The sequence below is a fragment of the Lithobates pipiens genome, unplaced genomic scaffold (assembly GCF_037356315.1).
Source record: "Lithobates pipiens isolate NorthernLeopardFrog02 unplaced genomic scaffold, aLitPip1_a1.2 Scaffold_19, whole genome shotgun sequence".
NCBI classification, from domain to species: Eukaryota; Metazoa; Chordata; class Amphibia; order Anura; family Ranidae; genus Lithobates; species Lithobates pipiens.
The window spans coordinates 496,530,683-496,553,041 of record NW_027507764.1 but is presented as its reverse complement, the minus strand read 5'-3'; the positions used below and the strand labels follow the sequence as shown (position 1 = coordinate 496,553,041).

The window sequence follows — 22,359 nt, the reverse complement described above, 5'->3', positions numbered from 1 at the left end:
ACTCAGAAACATAGAAGGTACCTGAATTCTGAGGCTCACAAAGTGTTAGCCCATTCTGGACAATGTACAGAAATAAGCACTTAGATCTTTGCTCCTTGTCCCTGCCACTCAGGAAGTCCCTGTTTGGAATGAGACTTCCTCCCACGTCTCTTTATTATATACTCCGTCAGAGTACCTTGAATGCTCTGGATCCCAGTACTTGATCTTTTGCTCTACAGCGGAGATGACATCACTCTTGGAAATGTTCGTTGCCATTTGCCACTGAATGCAACTGAGCTGCAGATAACAGTCACATGGCTTACAATAACTATTGCTATGGGCAGAATCACATCCAATTCATTACAGCTTAGTGTGTTGAGCCTTATATGTAAAAGTTCCCTCACAATTTAGTGTAGAGAATACCTCATTTAGCCACAATGGCATCGCTATGGGGGTGCAGACCAAACCTGGGTGACACCCGCCAGAGGGGTGACACCATCAAGTAGAAAGTGATATCCGACTGCGATGGTGTCACCCCCAACTGTGACAGTACATGGATCGGTGCGCCGGCACTGACTGCATCATTTACAGGGGCCGGTTTGGGGTGCGCACCATAACCGTGCGCTGCTGATTAGGAAACAATGTCTGTATGGCTTCTCCTTTATCTCAGGGTGACAAAGTGATGGATCATTTTCCTATACAGACCAAAACATACAAATGCACCCACTGTGAACATGTTTTTCCAAACTCGGGGGCTGAATCACACATGCATGGCCCGTTGCCGTATAAAGTATGTAGGTAGTTTTACTATAATGCCGCGTACACATGATCAGACTTTCAGACAACAAGCTCACATTCAACATTTCCTGTCGAAAATCCGACTGCGTGTACGCGGCATAACTTCCACCTTGTTGGCAATTTGCCTGATCAGCTATGCTGATATGCACTAGTTATTGACCTATGAGAAAACTACACGTATGTTTTACAAGCATAGGGATTATTTCATCACTCTGTCCAAACTATAGTTTTTTTTACTGTGGCCCAAATATACATAAATGTTAAAGGTGAGTTCAGCCAACTCAGTAGTTTATGACTGTGAAAGTTAGGTCATGCTAACTCAATGCTGGCCTCATTTATTGCCCCAGTAAAGGCTGGGTGTGCCACCTTTAGGTACAGGTTAATACTTGAAAGATCTTGTGAAAGAGGAACTATAAAATTCATGTGTTTGTTCACCTGCCCATATACTTCCTTTCTTGGCTAAAACCATTTTAAAGATGAGAGTTCTGAAGAGTCAATACATTATTCATACCTCCCAACATTTTCAGATGGGAATGAGGGACACCTACTAACAAATATATGTAGGCATAGGACATGCCCGCTGCCACACCATCTTAAAGGAGAATTAACCCAAAAAAAAGGTTAATTATATCCACAAGGGCTTTTTTTTTACCATTACTATTGCTTTATATTGGCTTTTAAAATGTACAAATGCAGCAATTTAGAAATTAGATGAAAGGTTTAGCACTGGGAAACACTTTTTGAAAGATAAAAAGTGCATTTTATATATACAACTATATAGATGAGACCAAAATGAGGGACAAATGAGGGACAGTCCCTCGAAATCAGGGACAGTCAGAAGCTATGAATACATTAGTGTTTACATTTTATAGAGCCAGGGCACTAAAATGCATTTTTTCCTAGAAAAGCAAACATTGACAAATGTGGATGTACAAAGACCTTTCCTTGTACAGTTATGTAATTGCAGCAGCATCCACGCACATAGGATACCCAACATTAGAGCTGATTTTTTATTACAAAGTACCGTAATAAATTTTTGCACAGTGGTACTGACTAGTACTTCTCCCTCAGTGGGGTACTAGACAGGAAGTTAGCCATCCAATAAATACGTTTCTATTGTGAGAAGATATCATTTATAGATTTTGGTGGTTCTCCTTGCCCGGTCTATCGGTTTAGGTGGACGGCCATGTCTTGGTAGGTTTGCAGTTGTGCCATCCTCTTTCCACTTTCAGATGATGGATTGAACAGTGCTCTGTGAGATGTTCAAATCTTGGGATACTTTTTTATAATCTAACCCTGCTTTAAACTTCTCCACAACTTTATCCCTGACCTGTCTGGTGTGTTCCTTGGCCTTGATGATGCTGTTTGTTCACTAAGGTTCTCTAACAAACCTCTGAGGGCTTCACAAAACAGCAGTATATATACTGAGATTAAATTACACACAAGTGGACTCTATTTACTAATTAGGTGACTTCTGAAGGCAATTGGTGCTATTAGATTTTAGTTAGGGGTATCAGAGTAAAGGGGCTGAATACAAATGCACACCACACTTTTCAGATATTTATTTGTAAAAAAATGTGAAAACCATTTATCATTTTCCTTCCACATCACAATTATGTGCCCCTTTATGTTGGTCTATCACATAAAATCCCATTAAAATAAATGTATGTTTTTGGTTGTAACATGACAAAATGTTGAAAATTTTAAGGGGTATGAATACTTTTTCAAGGCACTGTATGTAAAACGATTTGTTTAGTTCCTTATATTTTAGAATGGGGTGCCTCGAGACATTGCAGAATTTTGAAGGGTGCCTTGAATGAAAAAAGGTTACATAACACTGATCTATAGCAATATTATTGAAACAAAAGTCTTAGCTTTTCTTAATAAAAAAGAACCCATGTGCTCCAGTAAACTGACAGTACTTAGAAGAAAAGTGAAATCTGATAAATTTTTTTCAGTATTCTGGCGCATGCAGGAGAAAACTTTTCTTTAGGCACCACTCCTAAAAGTGGATGTAAACCCGAAACTTTTTTAAAAAAAATTTTTTGATGTCATAATGTAGAGTATAAGATTTCCTATCATTTGAGCCCAGTCTTACCACAAAGAGTTAATCCAGCTCTGAGCAATCCTCTTTTATTGTTCAGTGAGATAAATCTTGACAGAGAAAAACTTTGTCAAATCCTCCCCCTTGCTGTGAGTGACAGGTGATTTACATATCTCGTGCACTAGCCTAAGAGACGTGCATTATTTTTTAATTCCCTCCCACTCCTTTCTTCTGCTGCTCTGCCAGGATTGGATGTTCCCCACATCAGCATGATTTGGCATGCTGAAGTCATGTGGTTATTTTCCTGTCATTTGACTGGACGTTAGTGATCATAGCAGAAGATCAGTGTAAGAAATACACAGGAGAAAATGCATATTGACAAGGGGAGTGTAGAGGTGGGCGGGGAGTCTACTGACATCACAACTCCACCCACTGAGCCCTAGAAAACAGACCCACCCACAGAATCTGCAGTTTTTCAGGTCTCATAGCAGACAGAGGGGAGACATTTGACAGGTAAAGATACATGCAGGAGGCATATATATCCTTATAGATAACCCCTATGGCAGTAGTTTAGAAAGGATGACATTGGGTTTACATCCACTTTAAGGGCCAGTTCACACCACATGCAGTCCAGTGCATTTTTTTTTCTGCATCAAAAACGCACTCAAAGTAGGTTATGTGGTTTTCAATGGCATAGTTCACATCAGTGCTTGCAGTTCCAGTACGTTCCAGTTCCAGAAAAAAAGTAGAACATTCTGCATTTTTCCCACACTGGACTGTACTGGAACGCTGTAAAATGCATCAAAAATGCACTGAAACACACATGTCCTTATTTAAGGTTACGAAAAAAAGAGGAGGAAAAAATGCACTGGACTGCATCCAAAACGCATGAAAAATGCATCAAAAACACACTGGAACGCATCAAAAATTTGTCAAAAATGCTCATGCAAAAAAAAACATCTGGAACTTATCCGGACTGCGTTCTATGGTGTGAACTGGCCATAAAAGATCACTCAGACTGTACAATGCAACTTTGTAGCAAGATGAGAGGCAGCCCAAGGGGGCTGGTCTGTGTGCGCACATATAACTCAGAACAAAGATTACTGCATAGGCACCAGGATTTACACATCTGTGACATCACATCCAGTGTAAAGGAGTAAGGAAATCGAAGAAAGTATACCCTGGATGATACCAGAATAAATATGGCCCTTCTGGAGAAAAAGCAAGATACAGTCACTGTCAGTACTGTGATCCCATTGAGAAGTAATAAAAAGTGTGAGTGTCACATTAACATATTACTTCCATGCATGCTTGTATATACCATGAAAAAATATATCTAATTGCTACATCTGCCTTCAACAGTTTCAGAAAAGAGATACCAGATCACACAGATTTGTTCTGGACGGAGGAACAGACAACTTAATTGAAATTCACCACGATAATGGAATTCTGCAGACAACTGGACCACTTGACTGGACAAAAAAACGTCAATACAATTTGCAGGTAATACCAGATTTATGTCACCTTTACTTTATGATAAAATCACTATCTTTCGCTTTAAAGGTTTTCACTTCACTAGACGTTATGGGCAAATAGTGTAATATTTGTAGTTAAGAGGGGTAAACTCCCATGCATGATATTTGCCTATATGTAATCCTATAATAAGACTTACCTATAGCTACAGTTCATATCTTCTAACCACTTACCGACAGCCGCACGACGATGTACGTCCCTTTTTTGAAGAGGGATATCTCGGTAATTGCAGCAGCTGCTGCCACAACCGAGATATCCATCTCTTCAGGCAGCGGTTTAGTAAACGATAATAGTGGTCTCTGCGGCAGATTCGCTGCAAGATCATTGTTATCAGCGGCCGGAGAGGAGCCACCCCCCCTCCCTCCGCTCTTTCGCGTCCTCTGCCGCTTACCGGAGCTGTCGGTAGCGGTGGAGTCGATCGGGTCCTGTCAATTTCCTTGGTATGGAGATGAGTGAGGCTAAGATGGCCCCCACCCGGCTCCATACCATAGCAGGGCGGAAACTACATCAAAACATCACTTCCGCTCATACCTCTTAAAGGCACATTTTTTTAAATGACTTTTTTTTTAAATATTATTGCATTTAAGACCAAATATGAAATCTGAGGACTTTTTGACCCCAGATCTCATATTTAAGAAGACCTGCCATGCTTTTTTTCTATTACAAGGGATGTTTACATTCCTTGTAATAGGAATAAAAGTGATCCCAATTCTTTTTTTTAAAAAAAAGTGTAAAAATAAATAAAATAAAATAAAACAATGCTCACGTGCAGAAGCAAACGCATATGCGAGTGATATGAAAATGGTGGTCAAACCACACATGTGAGGTATCTCCCCAATCGTTAGAGCGAGAGCAATAATTCTAGCCCTAGAGTTCCTCTGTAACTCAAAACATGCAACCTGTAGAATTTTTTAAACGTTGCCTATGGAGATTTTTAAGGCTAAAAGTTTGACGCAATTCCACGAGTGGGTGCAATTTTGAAGCGTGACATGTTGGGTATCAATTTACTTGGCGTAACATTATCTTTCACAATATTAAAAAAAAAAGTGCTAACTTTACTGTTGTCCTATTTTTTTTATTCAAAAAAGTGAAAATTGCCATTTCATTCTCTAGGGTGTTAGAAAAAAAATGTATAATATTTGGGGATTCTAAGTAATTTTCTAGCAAAAAAACATGTTTTTAACTTGTAAACACCCAGTCTGAAAAAGAGGCCCGGTCCTTAAGTGGCCAAACGTGCACCATTTAGGAGATATTTACTTTTGATGCAGCCGGTGATGTTGACCTGTGCCATTTCTTCAGAACCGTGCCGTAAACAGTGCATGTGCGGGTGTGACGTCATTGCTGGCTCGGCCGTTCAAATCGCCAAAGCCCACTAGGAAGAAGGAAGACCAGGTGAAAATGGAAGTGCCTTCAGCAGTGACAGCGTGCTGCTGGAGGGCTCTGTTTTCAATTATGTATACACATATATATATATATATATATATATATATATATATATATATATATATATATATATATATATATATATATATATATATATATATGAAGGCCAGTATGGTGGCCTGAATTTATGGGAGGAGCACATGGGTATTTAAGCAGACCACCCACCCATGCTCCTTGCTGGTTTCAGTGCGCAATCCGTTAAGTCACCAGGCTGACTCTTCAGCTCACTTTGTGTTCGTGAGTCTGTTGTTACTGAATTCAGTGTGTTGTGGTTGCTTTATTCGTGGTTTTCAATCAACTCTTGCTCACTGTAGCAGGTAGGATTCGTAACTATGTTTTCGTGTCACGTTCAAATCGTTGCCATTCGCTGTGTCCCCCGTTTCGTATGTTTAGTTCCCACAGCGGAACTTATGAATCATTTGAACGCTGTCCATATCCCATCTACATGCCAAACCCAAAGTTATTTACATGTGCGTCATGCACAACACTACATCGCACTGCTCCCGATTCATATTGGATACATTGCACACTACAGTCCAATTTGAACCTAGTCGCATTGGCGGCACAACCTTTTTGCAGCAGATGCTTTGCGCACCAATTTGTACATAATCGTGTCTTTTTTCCCCACCTACTATTCACATAGGTCTACCTCATTTACCTGTCTAGGTCATTTATGCTAAACTATCATTCTACCCCACTACCAATTGGTATTGGATCCCTTTTGTACACCATAGTCCTATTAGAATCTAGTGGCATCAGGGGCAATGATTCGTATCGCTTGCACTACACACAACGATTCATATCTGTTCATGTCCTACCCTACAACTGATTCGTATTGGGTCCCTTTTTCCATACCAGTTACAGTCCGATTCGAGTCTAGCCACGCCACGGTAATACGATTCGTATCGGATTCATTTTCTAACACCATAAAGCACAACTACAACCGGTTATGCCGCGTACACACAACCAGACTTTTCTACAGCAAAGGTCTGATAGAATGAATCCGCCAGACAATTCGATCGTGTGTGTGCTTCATCGGACCTTTGCTGTCTAAAAATCAGGCAGACTTTAGAAATAGAACATGTTTCAAATCTTTCCGCTGGAACCAGTTCCGACGCTAAGGCAGCTATTGGCTACTGGCTATAAACTTCCTTATTCTAGTCCGGTCGTACGTCATCATGCTCAAATCCATCAGACTTTGGTGTGATTGTGTGTGGCCAAGTCCGTTTGTTCGGAAAGTCCGTCGGAACTCCACTGAAAGTTCGTCAGGAAGTCCAGTTATGTGTAGTTGGCATTAGGTTCACAGGTTTATTGCTACACATTCAAATTACTACTATCCTTTTCTTCCTTCACCTGCAAATAAGCCCACCCTTGTTGCTACCCAGACACTTATAATCCATTGCCACCACGTCTCCTGCAGCACAGACACTTTTAACCCATTTGCAACCACATCTCCTGCAGCACAGACACTTGAAAATCATTGAGACACTTGCAATCATTGCAACCACTTCTCCAGCAACCCCACTTTAACCCCTTTATAAGTTGATGAGAGCATCCAGAGAAAGGGGAACCCCAACCCGAGCCAATTCATCCTTTAGAGGTTCAGAAAGGCCCAATGCGGAACTGGTAGCGCAGGGCCACATTGTTCCAGTTGGTATCGGAACTTCAATGCCGGCACTCAGTAACATAGTCCTCGGCTGCTCTGCAACCTTGCTGAGATCTGCAACCTTGCTGTAGAGCTGCTTCTGCGATGGCAGTTTGCTGAGGGTCTTCATACAACCATGACATTGAAGAACGTGGCCAAGTCTGTTAGTGATGTAGCCTTCTGTTATAGTAGACGGTGTGCCTAAGCTTGAGGCTCACCTTGCAGCAGGGAGATGACAAAGCCAACCTAGTAGCTTCCAGGGAGAAGGTGCGTGGCTGTAGCGTGAAATACAGTTCACAAGCATTGCGGAAAGCTATAAATTTGCTGCGTTCTTCAGGAGGGGATAAGGCCTGTACACGTTCCTCCAGACAGGTGTAGCCTTCTTAAAGGTTCTTAACAGCCTGCATAAGGCCTGCTAGATGCTGACAAAGCTCATCCATCGTAGAGGGTCCTTGTCCAGGCTCAGACATGGCTGTCTGGTGCTGTCACATATCTGGTGGTAGAGCTTGATATGCAGAGGACAGCCTCTTTTACACCTCTGACCCGAGGCCCCTGATAGAGTAGACAGGGGTCGTGGGAGTGCAGAGTCGCATGAGTGCCTGGCAAGGTTGCTAGCAGAGGTGCTGGACCAGAACTTCTGGAGGAGTTGTGGAGGAACACAGACACAGTGATAGGATCAGGAAGAGCAGGTAGACTGGAATCCATTAGGACCGTATCACAGATGGGTACAGGCAGGCTGGGTCATACACAAGCGGGCAGATCAGGAAACTGATACGGAGGCTGGAGCAGAGTCAAAGTGCAGGCCGGGTCAGTAACAAGCTGGCAGCGAGGTAGTAGCAGGAGCAGCCAAGTGCAACATCAGAGACAAGCCAAGGTCAGATGCAGGCAGATAGCAGGAGAAATCAGGAACAAGCTGGCTTAGTCAACAGGAGCAAGTATCATCAACGCATAGCAGGGAACACAGGGAATGCTCTAGACCAAGCAGCATTGAGCCTGGGTTTAAATAGCCCATTTGGTGCCATGGCCTGTCACAAAGTGTGCACGCGCACCAGCAGACGCAGGCGCACCAGTGGCATTCTCCTCACTGGAATGGAGTACATCTTCTGTGGCCACCATCTTGGCTGCTGGCATGCCCTTCCTGACAAATATTTTATTGTTTCCATTGTATCCAACGGCATTTGTTTGAGAAGTATCCCCTCAAACACACTTGATGTCTGTTTCTACTCACTGTAAAATCCCTTTCTCTGAGTTAATTGACGGACACAGCACCCACCCCTGGAGTTTATACTTCTTAAACTGATTTGTAACTAACTGGATTGCCTATAGCATAGAGGGGGTTGTAAACCAGCTAGAACTGCCCATAGGCAGCGCTGTGTTCTTTTTCTGCCTAGTGTCCTACTCCTGTAGGTGGCTATATAACCCTATGGTCGAGATTCAGAGCAGCTGTGTCTGTCAATGAACTCAGAGAAAGGGATTTTATGGCGAGTAACAAAAAGTAATTCAAAGTGTGTTTAAAAAAGTGAGTTTAAACTGTTATGCTGAAATGCCTCCCCTTCCCTTGCCATTTCATACTAATCTCTCAAATTTTCTTTATTTTCTAGGTGAAAACTGTAGACACCAGTGACTCAGTGATTGAAGGTCCATATCCTCTTACTATTATTGTTGATGACATCAATAATAATAGACCAATTTTTAACCAGAGTGAATATTTTGCCACGGTACGGGAGCTGTCCAGACCAGGTAAATTCTTCTTCTGCCATTTAATAAATGAATGTAAACCTGTCAATACAGGGACTGCCATTGCTGAAATCCTTTAGCTAACTGCCTGGTTGTCATTCTTATCCTGACCAGGAACAAGTACTGTATGCAGATGAGGAAAGTCTGAAAAAGTCTGATCTGCATGCTTGGTCTGGGACAGTGTCTCAAAAGACTGAAAAATATTTGGACTAAAGCATGCCATAGATTATGCAACTTTCTTTTCTGCAACCACGGGTTGTGGGAAAGAAATGTAACAGTAAAACCTTGGTTTAAACGTAAGTTGGTTTGAGAGCGTTTTGCAAGGCAAGCAACATTTTTAAATAAAGTTTGATTTGATATACAAACCAGGGACAGATTAACCACTTTCAGACCGGACCAATTTGCTGGTCAAAGACCAGACCACTTTTTGCGATTTGGCACTGCGTCGCTTTAACTGACAATTGCGCGGTCGTGCGACATGGCTCCCAAACAAAATTGACGTCCTTTTTTTCCCACAAATAGAGCTTTCTTTTGGTGGTATTTGATCACCCCTGCGGTTTTTATTTTTTGCGCTATAAACAAAAATAGAGCGACAATTTTGAAAAAAACGCATTATTTTTTACTTTTTGTTATAATAAATATCCCCCCAAAATATATAAAAAAACTTTTTTTTTCCTCAGTTTAGGCCGATACATATTCTTCTACATATTTTTGGTAAAAAAAAAATCGCAATAAGCGATTATTGATTGGTTTGCGCAAAAGTTATAGCGTTTACAAAATAGGGATAGTTTTATAGCATTTTTATTAATAATTGTTTATTATTTTTTTTTTACTAGTAATGGCGGTGATCAGCAATTTTTATTGTGACTGCGACATTATGGCAGACACATCGGACATTTTTGACACATTTTTGGGACCATTGTCATTTATACAGTAATCACTGCTATATAAATGCAGTGATTCCTGTGTAAATGACACTGGCAGTGAAAGGGTTAACCAGTGGGTGGCAGTGTAGGGGTTAAGTGTTCCTAGGGGAGTGTTACTAACTGTGGGGGGGTTGGGCTTTCATTTAGTGTACACTGATCTCTGCTCCAATCACATGGAGCAGAGATCAGCGTCACTAGTTGCTAGGCAGAATGGAAAAATGTTGTTTACACAGCATTTCCTCCATTCGGCTGCTCCGTGAGACGATCGCGGGGATGCCCGCGGCGATCGAGTCCGCGGGTCCCGCGACCGGACTCACAGGCGTCCCCGACCAGCGCGGGAGCGCGCCGCCGGCGGCGCGCTCCCGATGGCAGGGCGGCATCGAATATTGGACGTACCTGTACGCCAATATGCCTATCCGTGCCATTCTGTCGACGTACATCGTCGTGCACTGGTCGGGAAGTGGTTAAGAACATCATGGGCCTGGTGCTGAGGATTTTGGTGGGGCCTTTTATAAACAATAAATAAATAAATGCAAACTATTTTTTGTTATAACAAATTGAAGAGAGAGAGGGAGGATGAGAGAGAGAGAAAAGAGAGAGAGAGAGAGAGAGAGAGAGAGAGAAAAGGGGGTGAAAGAGGTGTGAGGGGTAAGGGAGGGAGGATGAGAGAGAAAGAGGATGCACATGAGCATGTGTGGGAATGACATCAACGCAGCCTGGCCAAGGCAAGTGACCGAAGGCACAGAACCCAGAAGGAAGACCGGGTGAAGATGGAAGTGCCCGTCCCCGCCGGATTGATCACAGCACAGCACTGGAGGACTCAGTCTGACAATTTAAGTGTACCCTAATGTGCTAATATGCTGGGCATACTAAAAAGTAGTAATGTTAGAAAAGTTTACTACTGCTTTAATATCACAGGAGCCTCTCATGGGGCCCCCTACTGACCCTGTGGCCCTTGGGCAGTGTCTAAGTGCATAGTTGTCAACATTTAAAAAATATTTTCAGGGACGCTTTTTTTACAAGTGCTATATTTAGAGTAGCTGACATCCCCTATGTTCCTCTATACATCACAATAGTAATTACAAAATTAAATAAGTACTAATAATGGGGCAGAACAAATATGAGGACTGTGAGATTTCCTTTAGTTGAACTAACAAAAGTGCCCATTCTAGAGCTGGTAACATTGAGGATATTCAGTATAATTTTAAAGAACAGTTTTTGTGGGTAAGAGGCATAGGGGAGGAGTATGGATGGTATAAACGTGGGACGTATGTGCAGGTGAGGGAGAGGAATGTGGAGGGTCTAACAGTGGGCACTATGTACATGAGAGAAGTGCAGAGGGTATGGCAGAAGGCACTCTGTACAGGAGAGGAGTTTGAAGGGTATGACAGTGGGCAGTATGCACAGCAGAGGAGTGTAGAGGGTATGACATTGGGCACTATGTATAAGAGAAGAGTGTGGAGGGTATGACAACAAGCAATATGTACAGGAGTGTGGAGGGTATGACAGTGGGCACTATGTACAGGAGAGAAGTGTGGAGAGTAGGACAGTAAGCAGTAATTACAGGAGAGGAGTGTGGAGGGAGGGTATGACGGTGGGTAGTATGTACAGGAGAGGAGTGTGGAGGGTATGACAGTGGGCACTATGTATAGGAGAGAAGTGTTGGAGGTATGACAGTGGGCACTATGTATAGGAGAGGAGTGTGGAGGGTATGACAGTGAGTAGTATGTACAGGAGAGGAGTGTGGAGGGTATGACAGTGGGCACTATGTATAGGAGAGAAGTGTTGGAGGTATGACAGTGGGCACTATGTACAGGAGATAAGTGTATGACAGCGGGCACTATGTACAGGAGAGGAGTGTGTAGGATATGACAGCTGGTGTTATGTATAGGAGAGAAGTGTGGAGAGTATGACAGTGAGCAGTATGTACAGGAGAGAAGTGTGGAGAGTATGATAGTGGGCACTATGTATAGGAGAGAAGTGTGGAGAGTATGACAGTGGGCACTATGTATAGGAGAGAAGTGTGGACAGTATGACAGTGGGCACTATGTATAGGAAAGAAGTGTGAAGAATATGACAGTGGGCACTATGTATAGGAGAGAAGTGTGGAGAGTATGACAGTGGGCACTATGTATAGGAGAGGAGGATGAAGTAATCTGGGACGGAAAAATGTAAAGGTTTGTGGAAGGATGTTTAGGGACTGCATAGTGGTTAAGCGGGCCATACATGGATTGAAATTACACCAATTAAGCAGAGACGAGCCATAGTCGATCTATGTATGGGCTAGCTGGTTTTACACAAGTCAACCTATTAACCGACTTGAGTACAACCAGCCTGTCAGGTTTTCCCCAAAACAATCAGTGCTGCCAGCTATAGTTAGCAACACTAATCATTGTATTCACTGGCAGAACACAATAACACTGTGGGAGTGATTGCCCCATTCACAGGTCAGCAGGTGAGAGGGTGTGTGGGGACAGGCTGGGGAGAGATACTAGTCAGTCCCTGGGTAGGCACTAGTTAGTATCAGAGCCAGATACACACAGGTTACATACGCCACGATCGTTAGATCGAGAGCAATAATTCTAGCACTAGACCTCCTCTGTAACTCTAAACATGTAACCTGTAAAAAAATGTAAAGCATTGCTTAGTACACAACAAAAAATCGTGCTAACTTTAGTGTTTTTTTTTTATGAATGAAACAGTTTCTTTCCAAAAAAAACATTTGAAAAATTGCTGCGCAAATATCGTGTAACATAAACAGTTGCAAAGACCACCATTTTATTCCATAGGGTGTCTGCTAAAACAATATATAATGCTTGAGGGCTCTGAGTAATTTTCTAGCATAAAAAATGATGATTTTTACATGTAGGAGAGAAGTCTTAGAATGGGCCTGGGTGGCAAGGGGTTAATTATCATAAGTAATATACAAATAATTATTATAAGCACTGTGAGTTCATCCTCTCAGTCTGCTGCAGTGTTCCAGCTTGTATTTAAACTGGCCACTCTGTATGTAGCTTCTGACAGGCTGCACAAGGAGCCCCGTATCTCCGGAACCATAGATGATAGTAGCCCCATATTTTAACCAGTGCTGGAGTGGGTCTTTGGCTACCTACCCCCCCCCCCCCCCCCCCAAATGTGGGGTCTCTGTGACTCCTGATCACCAAGCAACAATCCTCAAAGTCAATCTTTTTTTTGGATTATTTTTTTTTGGGGCAAATGGGCCTATCTTGAGAAAGGGGCCTGGAGCTGCAGCTCCAATAGCCCCTATGTTAATCTGGCCCTGATACAAGCGATCTCTTGATATACAAGTAGTTTCATGTCACAATTGAGTATAAAACAGAACAGAGGCGCCTCTAAAGCCCCATACACACGAGAGAACTTATGTCCGACAGACTTCCGAAGGAGTTCTGCCGGAGTTCTGCCGGAGTTCTGACAGAGTTCTGACGGACTTTTCGACTGAGCGGACTTGGCCACACACAATCACACTAAACTCCGACGGATTCGAACGTGATGACGTACGACTGGACTCGAATAAGGAAGTTTATAGCCAGTAGCCAATAGCTGCCCTAGCGTCGGTTTTAGTCCGTCGGAATAGCATACACACGAGCAAATTTTTCGGAGGGACCGGGTCCGGCGGAATTCCGTCGGAAAAATTTGAAGCATGTTCCATATTCTAAAGTCCGTCAGACTTTGGCGAATCAAAAGTCCGTTGCAGCCCACACACGATCGAATAGTCTGACGTTATCATTCCGTCGGACTTTGGATGTTCAAAAGTCCGCTCGTGTGTACGCGGCATAAGTGTAGCAATATGGCTACATTTAATGAAGGTACGCCGTTTAGCAAGTCACATGGTTGATGATTTAAACAGGCACATCTAAGTGTGCAGGCATCTGGGGTAAAGCTGTCCACATAGACCATCCTCCATACCACCATCGACGTCATCCCTTCCACGAGTGCTTCAAGCCTCGCTTTCAAACCGCTCTACTGCATGGTAGTCTTCCTGGTAACGATTGCAGGCTGACAGCAGTGAGAACCGGCGATGTGGAAGACAGTCTCTGTGAACAGCTTTACCCCGGATGCTTGCATACCTAGATGTGCCTATTTTAATCATCAACCATGTGAGTTTCTAAATGTTGTACCTTCATTAAATGTAACCATATTGCTACACATAGAGGCGCCTCTCTTCACTTTTATACTCTGTAACTCCTAGTGGATTTTGCTTCTAATCCGTTTGTGGAGGCTGCCATTTGTGGATGGACATTTTATGGTTATATAACTTATCACATTCCTATAATTTTTTATATGGACTATAAACTGAAGGATTTATGAATAAATGGTTGTGGAACGAATCACCTGAGTTTCCATTATTTCTTATGGGGAAATTCGCTTTGATATACAAGTGCTTTGGATTACAAGCATGTTTCCGGAACAAATTATGCTCGCAATCCAATATTTTATTGTACTCGATTCTCCCATCAGCACAGTCAGTGCCAGTCCGTTCATTTCAAAAGTATGGCAGACTTAGTCCGTCGTACCTAGTCCGACGCAAAAGTATCGTGTGTGGGCAGGTAGCTAGTTTGGAAAGTCCGGCGGACAGTCCGGCGGAAAGTCTGCCAGACTAAGTCCGCCGGATAGTGTGCTACATGCATTAGTCTTACGCCACAGAGGCTCAAGAGTGTGGCTCTGTTTTTTGAGGCTTCTGGTATTGGCTGTCTACCAGGATTGTAGTGGTCGGGGCCTGATTCTGTGTGTAGTGAGGGGGGCGGAGTTATCCAGGGTGGATGACAGTGAACTGTTGTAGACAGAAGTGGCCAAACTTCCAAACTTCAGCTAACACTCTTTAACCGCTTGCCGACCATCTCATGCCGATATACGTCGGCAGAAGGGCACGTACAGGCATATTAACGTACCTGTATGTTGCCCTTTAAGAAGCGGTTTGCGGGCTTCATGAGTGTGATCGCAGGTCTCAAGGACCCGATGTCCGTGGGGATATCCGCTATTGCCTCACGGAGAGGAAAAACGGGGAAATGCTGATGTAAACAAGCATTTTCCTGTTCTACCTAATGACACTGTCACTGATCACCACTCCCTGTAATCGGGAGTGGTGATCAGTGTTGTGTCACACACAGCTCCCCCCCCCCCCACATTTAGAATCACTTCCTACAGCGCCACCTAGTGGTTAACCCCTTCCCTGCCAGTCACATTTACACAGTAATGAATGCATTTTTAATTGCACTGATCGCTGTATAAATGTGAATGGTTCCAAAATAGTGGCAAAAGTGTCCAATCTGTCCGCCATAATGTCGCAGTTACAATAAAAATCACTGATTGCCACCATTACTAGTAAAAAAAATATTAATAAAAATGCCATAAAACTATCCCCTAAAAAATATGTAGAAGAATACGTATCAGCCTAAAATGAGGAAAACATTTTTTTTTACATATTTTTGGGGGATATTTATTATAGCAAAAAGTAAAAAATAATGCATTTTTTTCTAAATTGTCGCTATTTTTTTGTTTATAGCACAAATAATAAAAACAGCAGAGATGATCAAATACAACCAAAAGAAAGCTCTATTTGCGGGGAAAAAAGGACTTCAATTTTTTTTGGGAGCCACGTTGCATGACTGCGCAGTTAAAGCGACGCAAGTGCCAAATCACAAAAAGTGCTCTGGTCTTTTGCCAGCCAAATGGTCTGGGGCTTTAATTTAAAATTGAAATTTGAAATTAAGCATTTGCAGAATTTTTATTTTTTTTCCTTTTGAAATCGGAGGGAAATCATTACACCTCATCTGCATATTTGTTCTGGGCTATCAACTCAAACCTATCAATGTCTATTTGAAGTATCTCACTATTTATCTTTTAGGTTTACATGTTATAATTCTTGGTTATCTTTTTATCTGGAGATGCTTTTAAATGCCTCTCTAAATGCTTCTCCCACTTCTTTTCTCCAATGCTCCATGTTAGTAGTGCTGAGTAATACCCAATTACCCCCCCACCCCCATAACAAGTGCCCTCTCAAAGACTTGTTTTGTAGCGATAGAAATGGGTTCATCTGATTAGGTTTGTTACATTCCATAGAGCAGTAGTTTCTTTTTGGCTTCATATGTAGACACTCCACACACTTGCTGTAACTGGAAAGTAGGGATAAGACCATGAAATGGAAGTTGTTAATACTATGTCAATCTTACTGATTATAATTTATCTTTTGGTCCCATGTTAACACTTTTTAGACCCATATAAATATATATTTTTTTATTACAGGCATGCCATTTCTCACTGTTTATGCCACTGATGAAGATGATCCATCGACACCCAATGGCCAACTGGTCTATAAAATCGAGCAGCAGATCCCAGACCCAATCAAAGTACGGTTCTTCCAGATCAACAACTCTACTGGAAAAATATCCACAACAATAAACGGTACATAGAGAACAAACCAATCTTTGTAGATTACCAATAACCCAGCCAACAGCTGGCTTAGATGCTAAGGCTGCAAAAAGAGGCATTTCATTGATAAATTGTACAGTAGATTGTGGCCCATAATCCAGCTCATCCTCTTAGATTTCTCAATGAAAAAAGTTAATCTTTTAATAACCAAACTGAGTGAAATAGCACAGTTGTACAGAAATACATTCTAAGTGATTTCAGTGTCTAGAATAAAGGGTTCCCTGATTTAGCATAATTATAATTTAAACTTTCATCCTCGCTCTTTTGCTAAATTTCCTGTATAACTTTTAAAACTGATCTCCAAGCTAAAAGATAAATTCACAGATAAAATACATTTATGAGATTTGCTGCTTTACCATGGGAAACGATTAGTATTTCTGTCCAACCAGCCCCGAGGTTTACACATTCCTGTCGGACAGGGCAGGAGAAATGATTTTTCTCCGTTGCAGTTAAAATGTGTGAGCATGACGATTTTTTTTATTCTAGAAGAGAAATAGTATTCTTAAGGATTCTTAAAGCTAAAAAATAAAAAATGTATTTATTGCAGCTTATCAATTCTTAGATGGGGCGGCTGAATTTGTTTTCTGTTTTTATTTTTTTCATTTTTACCTAGTAATCCAGTCAGTAGCTTCTCTATGGAGAAGCAGAGGATACACACTTGAATAGCAGCACTGGCTGGAGAGGGTAGTGCAAGATGAGCTGGAAGGCTTGGATGGATTTCACATAAGTGACTAACAAATTAAAGCCAAACTTCAACTAACACTCTGTGTGCATGAGGCCTTATATTCACGATAGAGATATAAATATATAGTGAGCGTTAACCACTTACCTACTGGCCACTTTTAGCCCCTTCCTACTCAGGCCAATTTTCAGCGCTGTCGCACTTTCAATGACAATCACATGGTCATACAACACTGTACTTAAAGCGGGGTTCCACCCTAAAGTGGAACTTCCGCTGATCGGAACCCTCCCCCCCTCCGGTGTCACAATGGGCACCTTTCAGGGGGGAGGGGGGTGGAGATACCTGTCAAAGACAGGTATTTACACCCACTTCCGGGCATATGCCTCTTCCTGTCCTGCCGCGCTGTCTGCTGGGACACACACGGGTCCCAGAGACAGCGCGGCCAATTCCTATTGCGCTGCTCGACTCGCGCATGCGCAGTAGGGAACCGGGAAGTGAAGCCGATTCGCTTCACTTCCTGATTCCCTCACCTAGAATGGTGGCGGGAGCAGCCGAGAGCACAGGTACAGGTGAGTGTCCATTTATTAAAAGTCAGCAGCTGTAGTATTTATAGCGGCTGGCTTTTAATATTTTTTTCCCCAGTACAGTCCCGCTTTAAGCAGTTGCAGAAAATGTTTTTTTCCTTTTGAGGTTTTACATAAATTAGTAAAAACTAGCCGTTGTAAGCACCCCAGTCAATGTCTCAACCCATTCATTTTCAGTTTTGCTGGACAGCTTGGCCTTCTAAAGGAAATGACAATCTAACAGCAAGGTCAACAGGTTAAAAAATTATATTGAAATCAGGAATGAAGTCATTTTAAAGGTGTCATAACACATACTTCATAAGAATCCTTTCTTTATTGTACTTCAACAATCAAAACAGTATGCAGATACTGTTGAATCATTAAAACCAACAGAGAACATCCAAATACAAATTCTTATGATGTGGACAAATATTCTTTGCTCTACATGTTTCGACAGTTTCTTTAGGAGCCACAAAGCATTTTATATTATCAAAACTAAAATTAAGAGCAAACAGAATGTTACAACAATTTTTTTTTACAGTTGATTTTAAACAAACAGCATATAAGTTTACATTACATTTTAACATTTAACCAACTACATCAGTATTTTACCACATTATAAAAACAAACCCACCAGAGGGTATCTTACGAAGGATATCTGAAAAAGTAAGTGAACAGCATTCACAGGAAGCCACTTGAGTTCACGCGTCAAAGAAACTGACTCCGTAGGTATTAGTAAGTCATGGGGGAACAATATGAAGCCAGGGATCTTTCTGAAAACTAGAAAAATATACAGTATGAAGGAAATCAACAATCCTACAGATAGTGAATTGCACCCTGGGCCAAATACTCTAAAACATCAGGATTTATTCATACCTTAATGGTGTTTTTTCACCTTAATGCAGCCTATGCATTAAGGTGAAAATCTTCTCTCACTGACTAGCCACGTAGCCCCCTTGTTTTACTCACCTGAGCCCGTTCGTTCCCCCACCAGAGATGCGCTCTACCTCTCTGACCAGGGTTCTCGGCTCTTGAGTGGATAGATTGATAGCAGCGCAGCCATTGGTTACCGCTGCTGTCAATCAAATCCAATGACGTGGGTGCCGGGGTTGGGGCCAAGTCTGGCATTCTGTGTCTATGGATGCAAATTCTGGACTCGGGAGTGAGCCCGCAAGGTAACCCCCAGGTAGAGTGCTACTCCTAGGGGGTTTACCGATGCGAGGAAGGAGTCACGAGTGCCATTGGGGGACCTCAGAAGATGATGATCGGGGCCACTCTGTGCAAAACTAACTGCACAGTGGAGGTCAGAATGATATGCTTGTTATTTAAAAAAAAAAGAGGGTTGACAACCCTTAAATTCATTTCACAATATGGCAATATATCCAATGGACTGCAGGGGGACCAATAGAGAGGAACCAAGGCATAAACCCCAAGATCTGAACACAAAAAACTATACCAAGTATCATGCCCCAAAGAAATTGCCCACCCAAAATAATGTACCCAGCAGATCAAATAAAGATGTGCTTCTTCCCCTATTTATTATTATTATTATTCAGGATTTATATAGCGCCAGCAATTTACGCAGCGCTTTACAATATAAAAGGGAGACAATACATTACAATACAATTAAATACAAGAGGATTAAGAGGACCCTGCTCAGAAGAGCTTACAATCTAAAAGGGTGGGGCAGGTGGTACAGAAGGTTATAATTGTTGGGAATGAGTTTATGGAAGTGGTAGGAGATTATTACCTATTTGGACTCAACATCTGATAGATTATCCAACTGGTGCTCCTCAGCTACCAAAGATGCTGTGGTGAATTACCACCACCAGCTCTGCATTTTATGTTCCCCCCGGCCTGACGTGACATCAGATGCGGATACTATGGACACCACCACGCATGCGCAGTCTGTTACCCAAACGTGACGTCATGTGCATGTGCAACTGCACTTAAATCACCATCTTAGAATATTCCTCTTTGCCAGGGGGATAAATCATGGATGGCAGTGTTTCTGTTGCTGAAGGGAAAATCAATGGTGACCTGGGGCATGATGGGGTTACACCCCAAGTCGGAATAGGCACCAAGGAACAGCTGGAATTCCACGAAAGGGGCAGGCCTCCCACACAAGCTCAATCCCCATGGGGTAAAAAACCAATCCATGGAAGTGACACCCTGCACGTCCATATGGCCACCCACCCAGTGGTGATAACCCAGTCCCAGGTTAAAAAACTAAGTTGTAGCAGGGAACTAATATTGAGACTGCTTTGTTAATGATAGTGATAGCCTGCATCAAGTATGGGTTTTTTTTAATGTAATTTTTTGTATCTTTGATGTCATTTATATAATATATACCACTTTATTTCTGCAAAAGTTGGCTCGAATTTTGGTGGATTCATGTTGAAACAAAATTTGAGCACCACCTGCAATTGCACTTCCAACGATGGAAGGAGCTTGATAAAAGTCAATTGAACATTTGATTTTTGTCAAAGGAACTATGTAGAGATTTGTCAGCCAAACAGCGCCTGCATCCAATCAGACCCAAGCAATTTTCTAACAGCCTCTCTAGCCGACTGTCAGGATCCAATGGCCAGCAAGGGAGAATGATTCGGGAATCTGTAATGCGGATTTTCCGACAACAAATGTTTGTTGTCGGAAATTCCAAAATTCCGACCGTGTGTAGGCTACATCACACAATTTTCCGACAACAAATTCAGTTGTTGGAAATTCCGAGCGTGTGTAGACAATTCCGATGCACAAAATTCCACACAGGTTCGGAATCAAGCAGAAGAGCAGCACTGGCTTAATTTTTCTCGGCTCGACGTACAGCGCGTTCGTGACGATCGGAATTTCCGACAACATTTGTGCAAACATGTGTATGCAAGACAAGCTTGAGCCAACATCCGTCGGAAATAAATCCCAGGATTTCGTTGTCGTAATGTCCAATAGTGTGTACGCAGCATTAGACTTCTCAGCCCACAAACTGAACAAAAAATCCAAGTGTATGGCACGCTTTACCTTCCTTGCAAACAGTTATTTCTTAGTATGACTGTTATTGCTGCTGTTAGTGGTTGGTCACAGTCACATGATTGTTATATTCATTTCTTATTGACACTCATTGATGAAAATAATATTCATTTTAGCAAATAAGGGACCTTATGACTTATTAAAGTTATTAAGTACTCAGTAGTATTGAGATGATGATTCTCTTTTTTTTTTTTCTCTTTACAGTGCAACTTTTCAGGGCCACGTGCCTTTGTTAGGGCAAGCAATAACCCCTAGCACAATAATAACCCTTAGCAAAAAAAAACAACCTCCAGCACAAAAAAAATATAAAAAAACAGCAAGATAATTAACCAGACACAATAATAACCCCAGCATTGATTTTACTTTTAGTTTTACTAGTTGTATAGATTCTGCATTTATTTTTACTCACCTGAGTACCTGCTCCCCACACCCAAGCTCCCTATCTCTTGCACCGCTGCTAGAACTGGAATTTTCTGCTGGACAGGAGATCACTTTGCTCGATAGAGCAAGTCATTGGAAGTGCAATTGCAGGCAGTGTGCTGTAATGGAAAGTGTTCCCACCAGTTTTTACATTTTTCTGAAGGCAACAGTTGCCCAGCAGATGGACGTGGTTAAAGACCTTTTGCTAGTGCTATAGTATACCTAAGCACCCCCTGATACCACCATTGTCCGGTGACAACTTAACATTTTTAGTTTCCACTAAGGAGACACAGACAGCAATAGAAACCTGGCAGGTTTTTTTTCCAATATACTTTTATTGAGTTTCATAATAGAAGGTGCAACAACATGCACATCAAGGACTGACATTAGATAGGCCAGCCCTGGCAAGTTAAAATACAGGTACTATAAAGAAGAAAAAGGAGGGCACAAACGCCTAGTGCATTACCTTTGACACCAAAATGAATTCATTAAAAAGCCAGAAAGCATTCTCACAAACATATGAAGATATAAAAGCCCATGAAATCATAACTCTAGCACAGAGGATAACCTGATGTCTGTAGTTGGGAAGCTGACTCCCCCATCCTTAGAGCTACAGTCAGGTCCATAAATATTAGGGCATCGACACAATTCTAATCTTTTTGGCTCTGTACACCACCACAATGGATTTGAAATGAAAGAAGATGTGCTTTAACTGCAGACTTTCAGCTTTAATTTGAGGGTATTTACATCCAAATCAGGTGAACGGTGAAGGAATTACAACAGTTTGTATATGTGCCTCCCACTTTTTAAGGGACCTAAAGTAATGGGTCAGATTAACAATCATCCATCAAACTTTCACTTTTTAATACTTGGTTGCAAATCCTTTGCAGTCAATTACAGCCTGAAGTCTGGCACGCATAGACATCACCAGATGCTGGGTTTCATCCCTGGTGATGCTCTGCCAGGTCTCTACTGCTACTGTCTTCAGTTCCTGCTTGTTCCTGGGCCATTTTCCCTTCAGTTTTGTCTTCAGCAAGTGAAATGCATGCTCAGTCAGATTCAGGTCAGGTGATTGACTTGGCCATTGCATAACATCCCACTTTTTTCCTTTCATC

The 22,359-nt window shown here is 42.1% G+C and overlaps 1 protein-coding gene across 1 annotated transcript in view; it reads left to right on the top strand.

Moving 5' to 3' along the window:
* Positions 1 to 22,359, top strand: part of CDH17 (cadherin 17) — a 108,722-nt gene that overhangs the window by 20,249 nt on the left and 66,114 nt on the right. Inside the window, exons 3-5 of the mRNA XM_077493038.1 lie at positions 4,184 to 4,324; positions 9,044 to 9,182; positions 16,370 to 16,528. Coding sequence (XP_077349164.1) covers positions 4,184 to 4,324; positions 9,044 to 9,182; positions 16,370 to 16,528 — 439 coding nt within the window. The remainder of the gene's footprint in view (positions 1 to 4,183; positions 4,325 to 9,043; positions 9,183 to 16,369; positions 16,529 to 22,359) is intronic.